This window comes from Cololabis saira, chromosome 16, assembly GCF_033807715.1.
Source record: "Cololabis saira isolate AMF1-May2022 chromosome 16, fColSai1.1, whole genome shotgun sequence".
NCBI lineage: Eukaryota > Metazoa > Chordata > Actinopteri > Beloniformes > Belonidae > Cololabis > Cololabis saira.
This window is the reverse complement of record NC_084602.1, coordinates 18,780,785-18,798,510: the sequence shown is the minus strand read 5'-3', so window position 1 is coordinate 18,798,510 and position 17,726 is coordinate 18,780,785. Positions and strand designations below refer to the sequence as shown.

At 41.1% G+C, this 17,726-nt stretch overlaps 1 protein-coding gene across 6 annotated transcripts in view; it reads right to left on the bottom strand.

The window, feature by feature from the left end:
- The window catches only part of qkia (QKI, KH domain containing, RNA binding a), a 79,141-nt gene extending 63,857 nt beyond the window's left edge, over positions 1–15,284 (bottom strand). For all 6 annotated transcript variants that reach the window (XM_061743468.1, XM_061743472.1, XM_061743473.1 and 3 more), the window contains exon 1: positions 14,833–15,284. In XM_061743468.1, the coding sequence (XP_061599452.1) occupies positions 14,833–14,977 (145 nt within the window). In that variant the 5' untranslated portion in view covers positions 14,978–15,284. The remainder of the gene's footprint in view (positions 1–14,832) is intronic.
- Positions 15,285–17,726: the final 2,442 nt, after the last annotated feature.

Below are 17,726 nucleotides of genomic sequence, written 5' to 3'. Positions count from 1 at the left end.
ATCCCAGACCCTAACTAAGGCTACACAGGAGCCAGCTGTCAGATATTCTACAAATGCAGCGCTGGATAATAAAACCCTTTCACCCATCTTTGCTTTTATGTTAATGTCCTTGCCTGTCAAATGATTAAGACAGTTAGCTCACACGTACATCTCAAAGCCACACAGCTGCTCTGCAGGACAGTGTCGGGAAATGCTCTCACTCATGACTGTTCTGGCGACAGTGTAACATAATCTGGCCATGGTTAGTCCAGACTACTCCCACATTTGAAAACTGAAAAATATGCTTTTTTTTGAGAGCAAAAAACCTGTGAGGACAAAGTTGATGAAAGCAGTATGACAAAGAAGAAGTTATGTCTCTAGTGTCTGCAGAAAAAAACAGAAGGAAAGCTCAAGATGGGGCCGTGACTTGCACTAACACAAATAGATACACTGGTACAATTTTACAGCTGAACAGATTAGAAATTGTCACATTATATTGCTAAACACTGTATTGTCTTTGTAAAAATGACCAAATATAGATTTGGAAGTGGTATACCTCTTAGCCGGATAAGTACAATAACTCGTTATAATTTATCATCATTGGATTTTGTGAAAAGCAGTGCAGCTGCTGTTCTGTTTTTGTGCCAGTTCTTCATCGTCTTCACAGCCTGACAGACCATTTCCACAGGACCTGATATCATCTAAAACACCCACACATGTGCAATTCAAATTGAACATAAAACAAAGGTTTTGAATACATGGATAGATATGTATGGCCTTAAGCCACAACTTCATTCTGATTCAATTATCAAAAGACAGATTTCACAAGAGTTTGGTAGTCTTGAAAAACTGTCTGGGAAAAACAAACAGGCATGGTACAATTTAAGACGGTGAGAAACTCTGGGTGTCTGATGCATTTTTTGGTGTTGAATTTGCTTATCTTGAAGGACACACAATGAATAAGAGGAGGAAAAAGCTCTTCCTTCAATCTGCAGATCATAACAGGCCCCGGTCTTTGAATTTGTCTCGTCTAGTGCCTGAGATTACCTGCTCGATCTGTTTAGTCTTCCAAGAATTGTTGATCCTGTCAATGTAACTTTTAGAGTATCTGTATAGTATATAAACTAATGCTACAGAGGCTATAACAGCCGGGTCAGAATTTTATAATTGGAAGCAAAGAAAAGGGACAGAAAAAAGAAGCTATAAGCCCTCTTGCTGACTCAACTGTCATTAACTAAGCTTCCAGTATGCTTAGGCCTTTAAACATTGATCTGCGTCAAAGCACTTGGGTGTGTGGGCTTAACAAATCTGCAAGAGAATATGCATGTACACAATTACAGTCAGCGGGTGCAGGCATGTTGTCTATACCAACTGATATTTCTGGTCTGGCAGTTAGTGAGTGGAGAGCCAAGCACACGCTATGATTGTGAGCACAGACAGTGAGAGCTGGGCTGATGCAAACCGACAGACCACGTTGCAGGCCTTTAATGTCACCACTCGTCCATACATAAAGGAGGCAACATAGCCGCAAGGCTGGATTTTCGCTACACAGCCCAACACACAAGTACTGAAGGAAGCTACTACAAAGAGAAAACAGATGGAAGCAAAGAGCTGGTAAAGGAGAAGAGAACAGTGAAACAGAAAAGGACAAGAAAGTGATGGGAGCTGTACAATCACTCCGTTAAAAAGAAAATATAGGTGAAAAGACAAGGCCAGGACATTTGAGTTGTTCCCTGGGAGAACCGGTTAGAAAATTTCTCTCTTGGAAAACACTACAACAATAACTGAAGAGTCATCATACGAGGAATGATGAAATATCTGAAATTAAGGCAAAATAAAAGTGAGCACGATGTATGTGCATGTTTATAGCACAAAAAGGAAGACACAAGATGAATAAGAGTAAGAATCTGAGATGCAAACAGACTATCATTTTACATGTTGATGGGAGAGGAAGAGCAGTGAGAATTAATGCAGGCCGGGGTTGATCAAAAGTGTCATGTGCTCAATAAAAATAAGGTTGGAGAACTCCCCTCAAAGCAGAATCAACTTGCTTCAGACAACAACATCCTAGGAGAGAAGTAGGAAGAGAGAGGGAGGGAGGAGGAAAGGGGAGAAAGTCCATTTCCTAGCAGATTTTTCTTCACCTTACAGTGTCAACAGCAGCTGGCACCTCAGCCCCATGCTCATGCCTACACCTGTCCCCCCTGCTGGACGTACACACCATCCATCTCCAGCTCCTATAAATCTTCCTTTCCCTCGAGGGTTACTCATAATTACTGTACATTATCTGAGTTTCCAACATTAAATGAGCAAAAACCTAAATAGCATATCCAAAAACTGAACCGATAACCAAAGTCAAACCTCCTTAAAAGCACCCTGCTCACAGTCAGAGTCTCTTTTTTTGTCAAGTTTGTTGATTATATGCGCAAAACACAGTTAGCAGAAGCTGTGATCTTATCCAGCAAGAAAATAAATCAACGCATTTCAAGAGCAACAGTCCCAAATGGCTACTATAAGTAAGTAAAGATGTGTTTTTTTTTTTCTAAAATAGTTTTTCTGGGTGGCTGTGGTAGAGACTGTATAAGGTTCACACGTTCGCTTCTCAGCTCCATCAGTTCAAGTTTATATTATATGTTAATGATAATATTGTAAAAGCACTGAAACACAGCTCAAACAGTATTGTGTCTACGCAAACCATTTTGCCATTACTTATTCTGTACCTGAGAGCATTCATTTGGGGCTCTGAATACCAATTTGAAAGCTTTAAAACAAATATATGCCAAAGGTATGTCATTGAGACTTTAGGAACATTTGTCAACTTGTGAAAAAGGGACATTATATGCCTACTTTAAAAGACAAGCGTACGCTTTCTGTGATTTCACATAAGAAATCTTAAGCTGCTGCGTACATTCATGACTGTTCCATCTCATATTTGAAATGTATGACCTGTTCAACATTTCAACAAGAATGTTTATTGACTCTGATGTATCACATGTTTGATAATATATCACATTACGCATCAATGGCGCATTCATAGTTTTCTTTTATTTATATCCAGGATTTTTCCCATACAAGGCAATTTTTTGCACCTCTCAAGAGTTAGACAACAATATAACAATATATTATTTAAGCATTTACCTTTTGATTAATTTATTTGATACCAAAAGAGGCCATTCCACAAAAAGCTATAATTTACATGCCTGAAATAGCATTTGCACATGGTTAATTTTAAATCAAGGTGATTAAGTCCTTACCAACTGCCAATAGCAATCTGTTTAGCATCAGTCTTTTGAGGGTTAAAATAAAGCATGTGTGAGCCATTGTGTGGCTGTCTCATGGACCAATGACAACTGCATGAATTCCATCACAAATAATCATGTTTCAATACTTTTTACACAACTAAGGCAATTAAACAAGCGATAAATAAAGTAAGTAAAAAAAACAACGCAACACTGTGCTTGTGTTACAGACAGCACTTGTGTGCATACTTCTATGTGAATTTGTAGGAATGACCGTGTCTGACCCATTAAAGCACAAAAAGCCATTGTGAACCATTAGCCGAGGGGACACAGAGGGGTGACATGTGGAGCTGCGGAGGGGTCAAAGCCAACAAGATGACCTCATTCACACCACATAGGAATTCTCTGTCTCTTCCCATTGATATTTACCACACAAACCAACCTCCTCTTGCTGTTGGCTGCCTTGGGTTCATTTTTCTTTTTTGGTTTGAGGCGAACACAGTTGATCAACTGAGCGGTGACAAGAGCCATGCTCACTATCCCTTTAATATAGTCAACACATTCTTTCCTGCTAGTTATCAGTGGATTTTCATGTCAGTCTTTCCTGTTACTCACTGTCCTACAGAGGCTCTTTGTCTCCCCAATTACTGCCTAATCGTACAAAACCACCTATTGTCCGAGTTGTGTAATCTCCTCGCAACCACTGCACTGATAAAGACAGTTTAATGCCGAATTCATGGTAGCCATGTCCGCATATGTGAATCGTTCAGGACGCTGGATGTGCAAATAGTTCTATTCATACTACAATTTGGGTCAGCTACGTTTAAGCTTTTCATGCATGTGAATTTAATCAGTCGACTGTCCTTGTACTCTCAGCGAAGCATTGAGGAGGTGTTGATAACATCAATTCTCCTGCAGACATCTGTCAAAACAAACAACCATGTTCTTTTTCTGCCTCTTTTACTTTGTCTGGTCTGTTTTCTTTCACACACCCCTCTTTTTTTTACCCATACATTTTTTGGTTGCTTTTCAGGCTACTGATCCCAAAGGAACCCACTGGAGGCTTGTGGAAGTGGCAATGATGACAAAATTTATGTCACACAGGTCCTGCACATGGCAGAAGCAGTTACCATGGATTTTTACCACAAAGAGAAAAGCTGCGCTCTAAACAGAGACAGAACTTGCTTATTTTCAGTTGCACAACTGACTTAATTCATGTGCTGCTGTTGGATGTGCACCACATGGGCATAAATTATGCTAAGCACAAGACTATGGAGCAGACAGCCACTATGAAATACAACTGTGAAACACATGTAATTGAATTAGGCGAGACAGCCACTATTGTGCGACTGTATCATTGAGTAAGAGAAAACCATGCAACCAGGCAACGCAGAGATGAGAGGACGCTGGCAAAGTGAAACGCTGCTCTTTAAGAAACCTGTGCCGTCTGTCTCCAAGTTATCATGAAACATTTGATCTTTACATCAAGAAAAATAAGTTGCAAATGATGTACTATCCTTTTAGATTCATGCCATGCTTCTACGTTGCACTTATACTTCTCGACATGGTACATCTGTCTGTCTTTAAAAAAGACAAATTGAATATTAGGAAAGGTTAAAAATACTAAATCCGTAAAAAATATGCTTTTACATTGACATACAATACAAATCAAAATGTTTGGAAAATTATCACTTCAGAAAGTTTGTTGTGACAAAACAGGAGGTTTTTGAATGCTGGGCTTTTTGAAAAGGTAAATGAAATGGGTTTGAGATTTGATATGCACATACACAGACAATACTTTCCTTCTCATAAACCCACTTTAATCTTAAACAACATCTAGCTGACATCTTTTGAAGGCAAATAACAGGAATATAAGAAAAAACTGAAGAGAGAAGGATCCACAAACAAGCAGGAAATTAAGATAGCTGTAGTGACAGTCTGTCAAAGCATTTCCAGGAAAGGAATTCAGAATTTAATGTCTATGGGCTGTAGTAGGGCTGGGCGATATGGACCAAAAGTCATATCTCGATATTTTCTAGCTGAATGGTGATACTCGATATATATCTCGATATTTTTTCTGTGCCATAATTGGGGTTTCCCCCAAAGCATTATAGCATAGCATCTCTGTTAGCTTCATTTTTTTCTGAGGCAAACCCTTAAAAAAACAGTCAGTTTTAATACAAAGCCTCGTGCCAAATGTCACACAGGTACCTTTATTAACAGAGGTCTGCACAATATCAAAATGTATAAAACAAATGAAATAAAAATAAACTGCCTGCATATATAGAATAAAAATGCTTCTTTAATAAAATAAAACAAATATCCCTTTCCTGCATAACAATTAAATTAAAATACACTGTACAATTAATACAGTGTAGACAGTAACAGGCAGACTTTTCCACTGAGGTTGACAGTTGTGCAAATAACAAAACATTTGTGCAAATCTCAAATAAAACATTCAAGTCAATTTGTCACAAAATAAGCTATATCAAAATAAAAAAAAATAAAATAAAAAAAAAAATATATATATTTCTTTAAATCGATATAAACGATATTGTCTCGTACCATATCGCGTTTGAAAATATATCGATATATATTAAAATCTCGATATATATCGCCCAGCCCTAGGCTGTAGTATTTTTTAATTGAACTGAATTGACATGTGGACAATAATCTGAAGGGGGAAGGGGGATTTCCACAAAGGCATGATTACATTGATAACTCTGGATCTCTTACTCCCGAACAAATAAGACAAACAGGAATTAATCTTAGGAGTAGGAAAAATGCAGATGTCCCACTAACAACAAGTACCGCCAACCGAGGTAACAATAGCCCCTTTCACACAGAGATTCCGCAATATTGGTGTAAAGAAGTCCTGCCAATACGCCGCCTTTGTTGGTTCACACAGAACCATACAACGCCGGCATAACGCCGCTCCCGTCTGTAAATTCACACAGCATGCCGGCGTTCCGCAATCAGAGGCGTGACGACAGCGTCAGTCCGACCGTCATGTCAGCGGCATGCCGGCTGTGTCATTCACACAGACCCCGTTTCGTCTCTGTGACGGCTCTGTGACTACCTCCGCTGCCGGCTTATTGGTGGGGCCACTTGGCCCCCCCATTCCGCCTCCGTGACTTTCACACAGAACAGCGAGGCGGCTTAAAGGCGCAACGTTCCCGCCTCGAACTGGCTGTGTGAAAGGGGCTAATATTACATTTTCCGTTATCTAGGTACTGGGCTTTTAGCCACAGCACTGTTTGAAATAAATACTCACTGCAATTTAAAATGCCATCTTCTGTATTACAACTCTCACTCTCACCAAATGCACAAACCACACTTGCAGCCATTCGCTCAGTTAAAGAGGATCCAGACACAGACTCCCAATACTTTGTTTCTCATTTAACTCTTGTAAAATCTCACAACTTTCCCTTGTTTTATCACGGGTTTCTCCAGATTCCTGATTCATTTTTGATGACAATACGCTATAAAGGAATCTTATTAGCTCTTGGCATCTCGCTTTATGTGGCCCGTAGGGAAGGTTATGACAGTGTCGCTTGCTCTTGAGAAGCCTCACAAAAACAACACAGGCTGCTGAGAGACAGTTAAATTATTCATATTTGATTTAATCGTCCAGCCTGTAAAAAACCCAGGAAAACTCTGCAAACCACAAGCAGACTCATCTACTGTGTTATCTTTAAGAGGATTAATAAAACCAGTCATCTATCGGATTTGGAAACGTCGCAATGGTAAACAATCATTTTGCAGGTATAGTGGAGGATGTTACAAAATAAGGTGATTTATGTAAAAAAAAAAAAGTTTACATTCATGCAGAAAATAGTAAACCCTCTTAATTCAAGGGTTTCGTGTATCAAGATATAATGGGAAATCATGTGGTCCTTAACAACGAATAACACATGGCATATTGCATGGTGAAATTTATTCAACAAAACTAAGCCTACATTTGATGTAATTCCCCTTTAGACAAAGAGCAGAGACAGCTTATTTAGCAGTTACATGGTCTATGTAAATGCTCTAAAACACTAAAGTGGGCTCACAAGAGCTGTGAAAATGGGGAGTGGGGAATTGGCCCATGTGGAAATGCTGCTGACTGTTGCAGCCGCGTACAGGGGTTATCAATGGACAAAAGAACTGGGTGGATTCAGTCTCAGCCTCTTCTGATTCACAGGTGGGACAACAGTGGGCAAGAGAGCTGCACATATTTTAGTATGAGCCGTTCCATATGGGGCAACAGCCGCTTGGCAAGTCTTGTAGCTTTTGTACGCAGTTTGGATTGAGAATCAAGAATGAAAGAGACAGGTGACAGGAGCAGCCGGCCGGCATCTGATTCAAGAGGAGGCTTGAGGCTCTGGAGTATCCCGTTTGGTACAAATGAGCCGGAATGTTGGCTAGAGTTATTTAAATGGTATTTAATGGTCTGTTTGAATGGTCACAGTTTCTCTCTCCTTCTGTATAAACAGGTTTTATGTCTGAAAGCAAATACAAGCAGCAGACAGGCGCTAATAATCAAATGCACTTGATTAATTAAATAACGGCAAGTGTGAGCACCTGAATTAAAACAGTTTTCAGCAATTAACCAGACTGAAGCACTTAAGTAGGTCGACACAATACAAAGAAGGAAAGACGTGATGTTAGAAGAGCAACAGTTACTGCTCATCAGTCTGGAAGGGTCATAAGGGGTTACTTATAATGTGGACTCCACCATTCTACAGCCTGAAACATTTTTCCCAAGTAAAAGACACTTAAGACAGCTGCAACTCTTCCCAGAAGTGGACGCCCAAGCAAATTCCCCCTATTAACTACCAAAAAGCTATTGAGGGAAAAAACGAGAGCTGCATCTCTAAAAGCCTCAGTTTGTTAAACTGTAACAGTTCAGTTATGACAGTAAAATTGGGAAACAGTAGACAAAGCCATGCTTGTTTTGTAGGGTTGCCAAAAGAAAGTCTAGTATATCAAAGTTACGTGTGAACAAACTGTTTTAAATAAATGACACCTAAGGGGAGATGTCTGGCCATAATGCACAGCGCCGCGTTTGGTGAAAACCAAATACATCATATTGAGACAAATGCCTCATGACAACTGTCGAGCGCAGGGCCCGAAATAAAGCTTTCAAAATCTGTGGGCAAGTTAAAGTAATAATAACAAGAGTGGCATGAAAATGAACAAGCTCTTAACCCAAATGAATTGTATGACAAATAATCATCTAGAACAAATTATTAATCACAACAGTCCTAAATAGCACTAATGCTAAGCAGAGTTAAAATACACTGAGTGTGTGTGTCTGTGAGCGAGAGAAATAAAGAGAGAGACGGCAAAAGAGAGTGAGAGGGGGGAAACAAACACAAGGCTGGAGGTTAAGTGCTCTGACTGCGCTCCCAGTAAAATTCCTGAGCTGGCTGCCAACGCTTGCTTGCCATTCCTGCTCTGAAAGGAGAAAGAAAATGAATGCGAACTCGTGGGTGAGTAGGAGAGGAACACAGTGAGCATTCAACCATTTTTTAAACTCTTATAATAAGGGGGGGATGAAATGGTGACAAGTGCTGCAAAATCATTCCTGAGAAACCTCATTGTTAGCCACTATATCTGCTATGACAGTTTAGAGACTTAAATCCAAATACAAATAGTGAAAGACAGCCAATAGTGGGACAACTATGAGCAGTGCGAGTGGGAGAGCTATTTCAAACACTCAAAGAATGTAACAGGGTGGGGCCCGCACTTCTCCTAACTTAGAAATACCATCCAAGCTGCTAATCCACACAAATGTTTCACGAAAATGTGAGACGAGAGATGACTCATGATGTAATCTTAATAACTCAAAAGAAATCTTAAGAGACAGAGCCATCTCTGTGGAAGAGTGTACAGGAAAAGCTTGCTCCTCTTGTCACTAAAGTAAGAAAACACCCCCCCCCTTCCTTTTCATGTCTGTCAGATGGAAAAACAAACCACTGACTCGACTTCTCCACAGTGTTTTCCTGTCTGAAATCGGTATAACTTCTCTAAGAGTTTATTTTAGTGCATGCCCGTGTGTGTGTTAGACAAAAACAAAGATGAAGAGAAACAGATGGTTGAAAAGTGACAGAACTTGAGCAATGGGAGGAGCTCCGGGTTAAGAAAGGGGAATAGCAACTCAATTTAAAAAACAAGTCTGAGTCAAGGTGCTGTTGCAATACAATGATTGCAACATCCCCTTCTTCCATTTTAACCGTGTTCATCATCATTATTGAACACTCACTTTAACACGAACCGACAAAGCTACATTTCTGCGGGTAAATTCCTATTGCACTCCCTCTTTTTAACATGAAAGGAAAAAAAGAGGGAAGAGAAATAGCATTCCACAATGTGTTGTCTAACAGGCAGTAGTATGTGGGTAAGATGTTTAGTTTTGGAGACAGCCCGTTAGATAGTCACCCAGGCAGTTGGGGCAGGGCACAAAGACAGGAGGCCAAGCAGAAGCAGCGCTGATAAGGAGGCCCAAGCACTCATGGGATTGAGTCTTAAGATAAGAGCCTGGAGCTGCCTTTAGATGACTTTATCATACAGTCTCTGTGGGGGGTGGGGTGACACAGCTGGGGCCAAAGCCAGGGGTGCAAAATAGGGGCAGGGTGGAAAAGGTGCTCGGCGCACATGACAAAAAGATGATTAGAGGAAAGCCAGGTCCCGCTACAAACTTTCCAACTCACCCCTGTCAGACTTGCGCCACCTCTTAATTTATTAACCGAGAGGAAAGACTGTGTAAGAGGGACCACATGAGGGTAGGTTAGTGGCAGACAGACAGCACAAATCTTCCAATTCTGCTTCCTCACTGGTGGCTGCAGCTCAGTAAACCAGCTCACAGAATGGCTCCTGTTAATTAAATCCCAGCTTATAAGTAAGTGGTGCTCTGGGAGAGGGAGACGAGGGCAGAAAGAGAAAGGGTTTGGGTATAACAGGTTTCTGTTTGCAACTACAGTCTTCACCCAACAAATTAGTCTTTATACCTGCCCCCTCAAAGCTGCAAGTAGTATCTTACTTTTTTAATGATGCTTGACCGGCTACAATGATTTAATGTCAAAGGTTACCGCAGGTCTTGCCCTGCACCTTGGAACTCCAAGAGTTAAGCTAAAGCGGAAGATGACAGTGAAGCAATGGTTACGAGAAATAAAAGTAAAACAAGGGGGGAAAAAAGTACACAAAACTGACAAAAAAGGGACATTAAGAAGGAAGCAGAACAGAAACATCTAGCGTTCTCTCCTTTATCACAGTCTGCTCTCTAAACAGAAATTCCCAAAGGACCAATTCCCTACAAAAGCTCTACAGTGGACGACAAACTGTTTGTCCTCCAAATGCTGACAATACTCCTAGGAACGTCCCGTTAAATCATGACACATGGAGACACACAAGCAGACTGTATAGTATGGAAACTGTATGGTGATTTACTCAGGAACAAATCGTACATTCATCACAGTACCGACCGTGCGCTGGCACAACAAAGCCCAGCCGAACAATGCATGAGAACAACGGGCCATTTGATCGTTTAAACAAAACACAACTAGTTCTGTGTATGGGTGGGCGATGTGGGCAAAAACCTAAACCATCTCTTTTTATTCACACAAATGAGTCACAGCATCTTATAATTGCCCCCTCTCTCTCTCTAAACTTTGGAGGAACAACATTTCCCACATCCAACCAAGATTTCTACATTTAAAGATGAAACACTCTTGCCAGAAATATCAGTGCATTATTTTTCCTTATTCCTGTTACGTAGTCACGCAATTGCTCTGTTAACTACATTTTGAATCTACATTTACACTTTGGGAGTAGGGCTGCAGCTAACAACTATTCTGATAGCCGATTAATGAAACGATTGTCCAATATTCGGATTATGAATCGGGAATAGTCGACAATTAAATTCATTTAAATTTTTTATTATTGATTTCTTGTGGACAACGCCAACTAAACGATGCACCTCTATTCGGAAGCAGTGTTGGTGCGAAACAGCTGTGTCGGGATGCCAGTTATGAACCAAAGAAAACCAAAGATCTATTTAGCTAAACATTTTCACCAATAAGCTCTACTAATCAAATGTATTTGATTGTTTTCTCTAATTGTATTTGTATTAATAAAAATATTAATGGGTGAAATTATTTGTGCAGTACAAAATGCTCAGCATATTTTATATTAAGAAAAAAAAAAACGCCTCTCTCCTGTGCTATGCTACCTTCAACACAGCTTTTCACTGCTACATCTCTTCAAGTTATATGGGCTGTCTCCATCTGCCAAGAGAATATATAGCAATTTAAATCAGCTTGTTGGCAGGCAGATCGTAAAGGGAAAAGAAAAAAAAACTCCATGGCAAGTGTCACCTGAGGGAGATGAACAACTGCAACACAGGGGAATTTCAAAAGAGGCCTGTCAATCTGCCAAAGTGACCTTGAGGGACAACGCACATATTGGGAAAGTAACAGAGACGTCCGTGCACACATGCTACCAAAGCAGGGTGGGCCCGGTCATCACACACAAGGGTGGTGTCCGCTTTCTTCCGCTATGGAAACAGCTGTGTAGATATGAAAAATGTTGGCTGGACGGGGAAGATGTGCAGCTGTTGGGAGGTGGGTGGAAGGGAGAGAAAGTAAAAAAATACAACTGCAAGACATTATTCACGTTAGTATGACTGAAGGCTTTTCAACACACGAATGACATTTCAACCAGGCTGCGCTCTTGTGGTATTTTTTACTGAGAATTAAACAACAAGAAACATTGTAGGTTGGAGAATAAAAAAGGTAAAGCTCTATTGACACGTCATGTGGATGCTTAACTTTCTAGTGTTGTAATTTTACTGTTACACAAAACAAAAAAACTCTTGCTGGCTGGTTCTGTTCTAGTCAATCTCTGAATATCAGCTGCTCTGCCTTTCTTATCAACTTTACAAAGCACCGACTTTTATTGAGAAGAGACAAGTACGTATGCCACAAGTAAACTCATATTCAAAGTATTTTCCGCGTTTAAAAAAAAACAAAACAAAAACGTATGCACGTTAAAATAATATGGTGGATCAAATGCAACACTAGACCACAAGCCGAAAGGCTCTCTTCTCGAGACTATCCTGCCTGATAGGAGGGTCGACATACCATCTAACCAACCAACCACATCCAATATGAACGAACTTTCGACGCACTTAAAAACATCCGTTGAAGAACAAGCCAAACAACCCCTCCCTCTCAGCAAAACCTGTCTGTCACACCTTTCTTGTATCCTCTGCAATCACGTCGCCGTCATGTCATACAGAAATCATTGGCACCAGGTTAGGAACGGTGCGGTGGAAACCCTTGTAAATCCCAGACATAAGACTTTACAAGAGTGCAGCTGGAGCTGCAAAGTTATAAGTATCCCAGCCATTATTTATTAAACACCAGAAGCTGGAGGACTCTGTCTCTAATAATACAGGACTGACTTCTGATCATTGAACAAACCAAACATCACAAGACAGTTCCCCCATTGCTACAGAAGCAAGATGTGAAGGCGTTTGCTGTAATACTCTACAAAAAAACAACTAGATAAACACATATATATTCAGGGGTCTTCTGAAGTTAACTTCCTAGTTATGAAACACTGCTATGACTGTAGTGTAAACTTTATATCGCCACAAAACGAAACTCTGTAAAGTCAAAAATGTGTTGTATAACTTTTTTTAATCACACACTCAAGAGTTTGCCAAGAGCAGCACAACTGAACAGTTCAAAACGGAGATGAATAAATAAAAGGATTTGCTTCCCACATTTTGACTAACATAAAATACACAGATTTTTTTTTAATAAATTGAAATTAAAAAACACCCCATGTTTGTCTCGAATAGTTCTCAAATTAATATCTGTTGTATCTGCATGAGTGCATTGGGTAATTTTATTTCTAACTTTTAAGAATATATTTTTATGTTTTGTCAATGTTTTGATTATGGGGTGTAACAGAGGTCTCAAAAATATATTTATCAATTATGATACACAACAGGCATCACAGGTTAAATTAAAACATGATTGCGGCCAACATAGCCATAGGAGAATATGATAAAACACTGATATCTCATTAGTCATGTAAAGCTTTTAAGCGGTAGGGATTCAGGCTTTTTCTGGCACGTGCAAAGTCATCACACTAAATTTCCCAAACAGTCATTTACCGTTTCTGGAAATTAAGACATATTTCCCCTGAAGAGAAATATTTTTATTTCTTATCAAATGTACCATGAAACGTTTTGCGCCCTTGAAGAAAAAGGGTTCACAATATAAGGTAAAACCATTTAGATCTAGTTCCTTATTTCCTGCATTGTAGTAGTGAACAAACAGGTCTACTGTGCGTCTTCACAGTCCTGTTTATCAGCTACCAAGACAGCCAGAAAAATCTTTTCAGACCGGTTTGGCAACTGCATATCACAGAGCCTACCGGTACTCATCCAGACATGCGACCGAAACCACGAAGAGCACGCACTTCCCTGCGCCTATAATTAAAACCCCACTGACGCGCCGTGTTGTTCTAGTTGGTGGTCCGGTCTTACGGACTCTCGGGGACTGGGAGGGGGCTTTGTCGCTCTCTAGTGTCCCCGTCTCACTTACATAAACCACCGCTCAACCCAGCTTATGTTAGTGACACTACCAACATATACTGCGAATAAATCACGTTTATCCGAGCTGAGTGCAAGAGTGCAGAGAAACAAACACCTCCTTTTTTTCTAAAGGCTTCACACATTTTTTTTTTTTTTTGACCAGCTAAGAAAGAAAAAAAAATCTTGAGAAAGGGGAAGTAAATTCAACCGACGGACGCAATCCCCCTCCCCCCTAGATAACTTATGTTTTAACAGTTTAGCGCCGCGTTTGATTGAAAAAGAAAAGAAAAAAAGTTGGGAGTAATGTCTCCTCTCCCCCGGCCGCGGCTGCACCTCACCGGCCATTGTTGGGGCAACAAGCAGGCACATTCCTCCGCGCTGGGGTGGACGGCTCACACGACGAAAAAACAACCTTAACTCACATTAAACAAACACAGACTTTTAAACTATTTTAACGCCATTTTCCTCTTTTCTTTTCTGTTTACGACCCACTAAAGCCTGAATTTTTAGGTTTAACGCGGAACCATAAATCAGCCTCCGGTCCCGGATGCCTCCCTCCGCGGGCTGGCTTAGCCTCGGCGGCGGCTACCTCGAGCTAAACCGCTGCTGAACATGTGGAGATCGGGCCGGGCCCTAGTAAACTAATATTTACTTTAACCCCCCCTCCCCCTCCCAAAAAAGGGTTTCAGCCCTCGTTTCTAACTAGAAAGCCGTAGTTGTGGCGAGTTGGACAAAGTTTTCACCTCCGTCAAAAACTCCGCGGTCACACTCCCAATTCCCAAATTCCGTCAAGTCTAAAACAAAAGTGGATTTATTTTTTTATTTTTCCGGGGTGTTTCTCCCGCGGAAGTTTTGGGTGTTTTTTGAGACACACAGCTACGGTATTCCCCCCGGTACTGGGGTAAATCTGGCCGGCTCTCTGCAGCAGCAGCAGCAGCAGCAGCAGCCACGCCGACATCTCTCTCTCTCTCCCTATTCACGTCCATAGCGGCTCCACCACCTCTCTCTCCGCGGTGCACTCACCCTCGTCCAGAAGCCTCTCCAAGTGCGTGAAGATGCCGCAGAGGTTCGGCAAGCTCGTCATGAGCTTCTTCTCGTTTAACAATTGCATCAAATAGTCGGGACTCGGCCTCGGTCGCTCCTTCACTTCGACCTCTCCGACCATCATGTTTGCGGTGAGAGCGGAGAACGAACCTTCACCGCCAAAAAACACGGAATCCTCTTTTTGAGAGAAAGAGAGGAGGACAAAAAAAAGAAGAAGAAAAAAAAAAACTTCCTGCTACAATCCCTCGCTTCCCTCCTCCTTTGAGAGCGAAAGACTGTGTAAGTTCCCCTAAAAAAAACAATACTGGTGTGGTTGTGTTCTTGTTGTCTGAGTGGAGAAAGGGGCTAAAAAGGAAACCGTTATCTCCCGTCCGTCGTCTCGTGTGCGCCGTGTGCGCATGGGGACGTTCGATTCCGCCACTGTAGGCGCGAGCGAGCCTCCTGCCGGAAAGGTTACGTCCTCCTCGCCGCTCATTGGTCGGGAGGGCTTCTAGGGGGACTAATGGCTCAGCCAATCAGCGCCCGCGTCTGGGCCAAAGGGGGCGGGGCCGACGGTGATTGACGGGAGTTCAAGCCAATGAGATGGAGTGCGCAGGAGCGGACACAACACTCATGAAGTGTTGTCAACACAGAATGGCACAAAAATACGTTTTTTTCTCCTTCATTTACAGACATAAACAGATTTCTTAACGTGCCTAAGGCGAAACAAGTTCAAGGGCTCAAAGAGCCTTAGACTAGAAATATTTGACATAGTAAGGAGACTCAAAAACAAAGGTGCACATGAGAATGGAATTGCTAGACATAGAAAGTAAACAACAGGATAGACATTAAACAGAATAAAACACAAAATGCACACTACTACTATGATATTGTTATTCATCTTTATTTTAGAAAGCTTAATAGAGACTTTGGCATGTACATATGTTTGAATTCAAGATGCACACATGCAGGAAGACAGTCTCAGACCTGAATACTATTTTAACTTATAATATATTTCTATCGTGTTTTATACAAAGACAACATTCATAAGTTGTGGAAAATGAAGGTAGTGCACACGTTATTCCACTCATGTCATCATCTTTACATCGTATCATTTAAGATCCACTCCTCTTACTAGTGACTGTTTTTGTCATTTCTAATTTCCACTGTAAATAGTGTTGTGGAGATATTTAATATTTATCATTCGGTGACCCTGTTTGGAAGGTTTGGAGCACATTGATCCATTAAAGTCAAGTTTGATATTGTATTAACATGTCATGTTAACTTTCTTTCCCAGAATTATTTACAGTGTTGCACAAGGCATCAGTGCAGAGACAAAAGAACACCCCAGTGACTATGTGAATGCAGAAAAGCTCCATTTATTTCTTACAAGGTTTGGGTCTGGACTTGTATGGTCTTTCTAATCTGGCGTGGACTAGAGAGCTGGTTTGAATAGTCATATGTGGGTTGAATGTGTGTTCAATCTTCCACTTCATACACACAGATTGTGTGCAACAGACATAATCTTCACTTGCCAAGATCAGCCCACGAATCTGGCTGATTGTGATTTTTATTTGTGAGATTCACTTTAGGGTGCTGAAATATGACCAAAAAAAGGGAGAGATAAGCCTTTACTGTCCATTTCCTGCAAGTGGCTTATTGCTACTCAGGACTTGTACATCTTGTTATCTGCCCTGGGACCGATTGATCAATCCTCCAGTAATCAATGTAGCCTTTTGATAGTCCTGTCCTTGGCAGGACCTTTCCATATATCCTCGAAAGATTAACATTCCTGATCGATGCCGCGCACAAAGCAGCTACCCCCCCTCCAAGTTATTAACATCCTGCAAAGATCCAGCACAAGTGGTCCGTTCTGATTTTAACAGCTGTTGGTTGAGAGACATCCAGCTAAATCTGAAACCTGACCTTGGATGCCATTCAATTTGTACGCTCAGCCACTGAAGAGTAGCCCTCACAAGGGTGCATGAGTGCTTAAACAGCTGCACTCCAAACTGCTGGCTTCAGTTTGTCACTACTGCGCTGGTAAAGCAGACAGACAGCAAAAGGTGAACGTGTGCCATTATAAAACACTTTGTGTGAAATTCAGCAGAAATCTTTTGATCTGTTAGCTGACTGTTGAAAAAAATAAAAACCCTGCTGGTGTTTGTACGAGGCACTGGGTAAATATATAACTGGGGTGGGGAGTGGAGGATGACCCAGACAGGGGCGAGTTATATTCATCCACAGGACACAGAAATTATTTCCCCGTAATATTTTGAAGACAAAGAAGATGTTCCATATGGAAGCTGCAGCTATTCTTTGTCTCAATAGTAAAGGGTGAAGTCATGCTTTATTGTTTAATTCTCTAAGCTACAAGTAAAGTCTTAAAGTTCACCAATACGGTTGTAAAACAAAAGAAAACAGCCTAAAATTTAGAGTCCCCATCGTGAAAGGCATCCCTGAGTCCCACGGACAAATGGATGCACTGGATATATCTCCTGGACTTTACCAAGCGTGGAAGAGGAAATGTGCTTTGTTCTGAACAGGAATTTACCAACATCGCAGACACAGTCATTCGGTTGGACCAGCTAACAAGCCACCAAATTACAGAAGAATAAGGCTCGTCATAGCAGCAAGCTGCGTGTGTGGATGGACACTGTGATGATGTCAAACATAATGTGGTGGAGTTTTTGATCATGTGGTTTATATATGCAGCAGGAATTTACACTCCCCCTACCACAACATGACAGAAATCCAGCACCTGGAAAAAACGGGACTTTAATAGCCTGTAGTTCTCTGTATGTCTTGCCCATACTGCAAAATTGTCAATAAAGTTGACTTTAATGCACTGTTGTTGTAATATCAAGTGAGTATCGTCAGTTTCACTGGCTCTG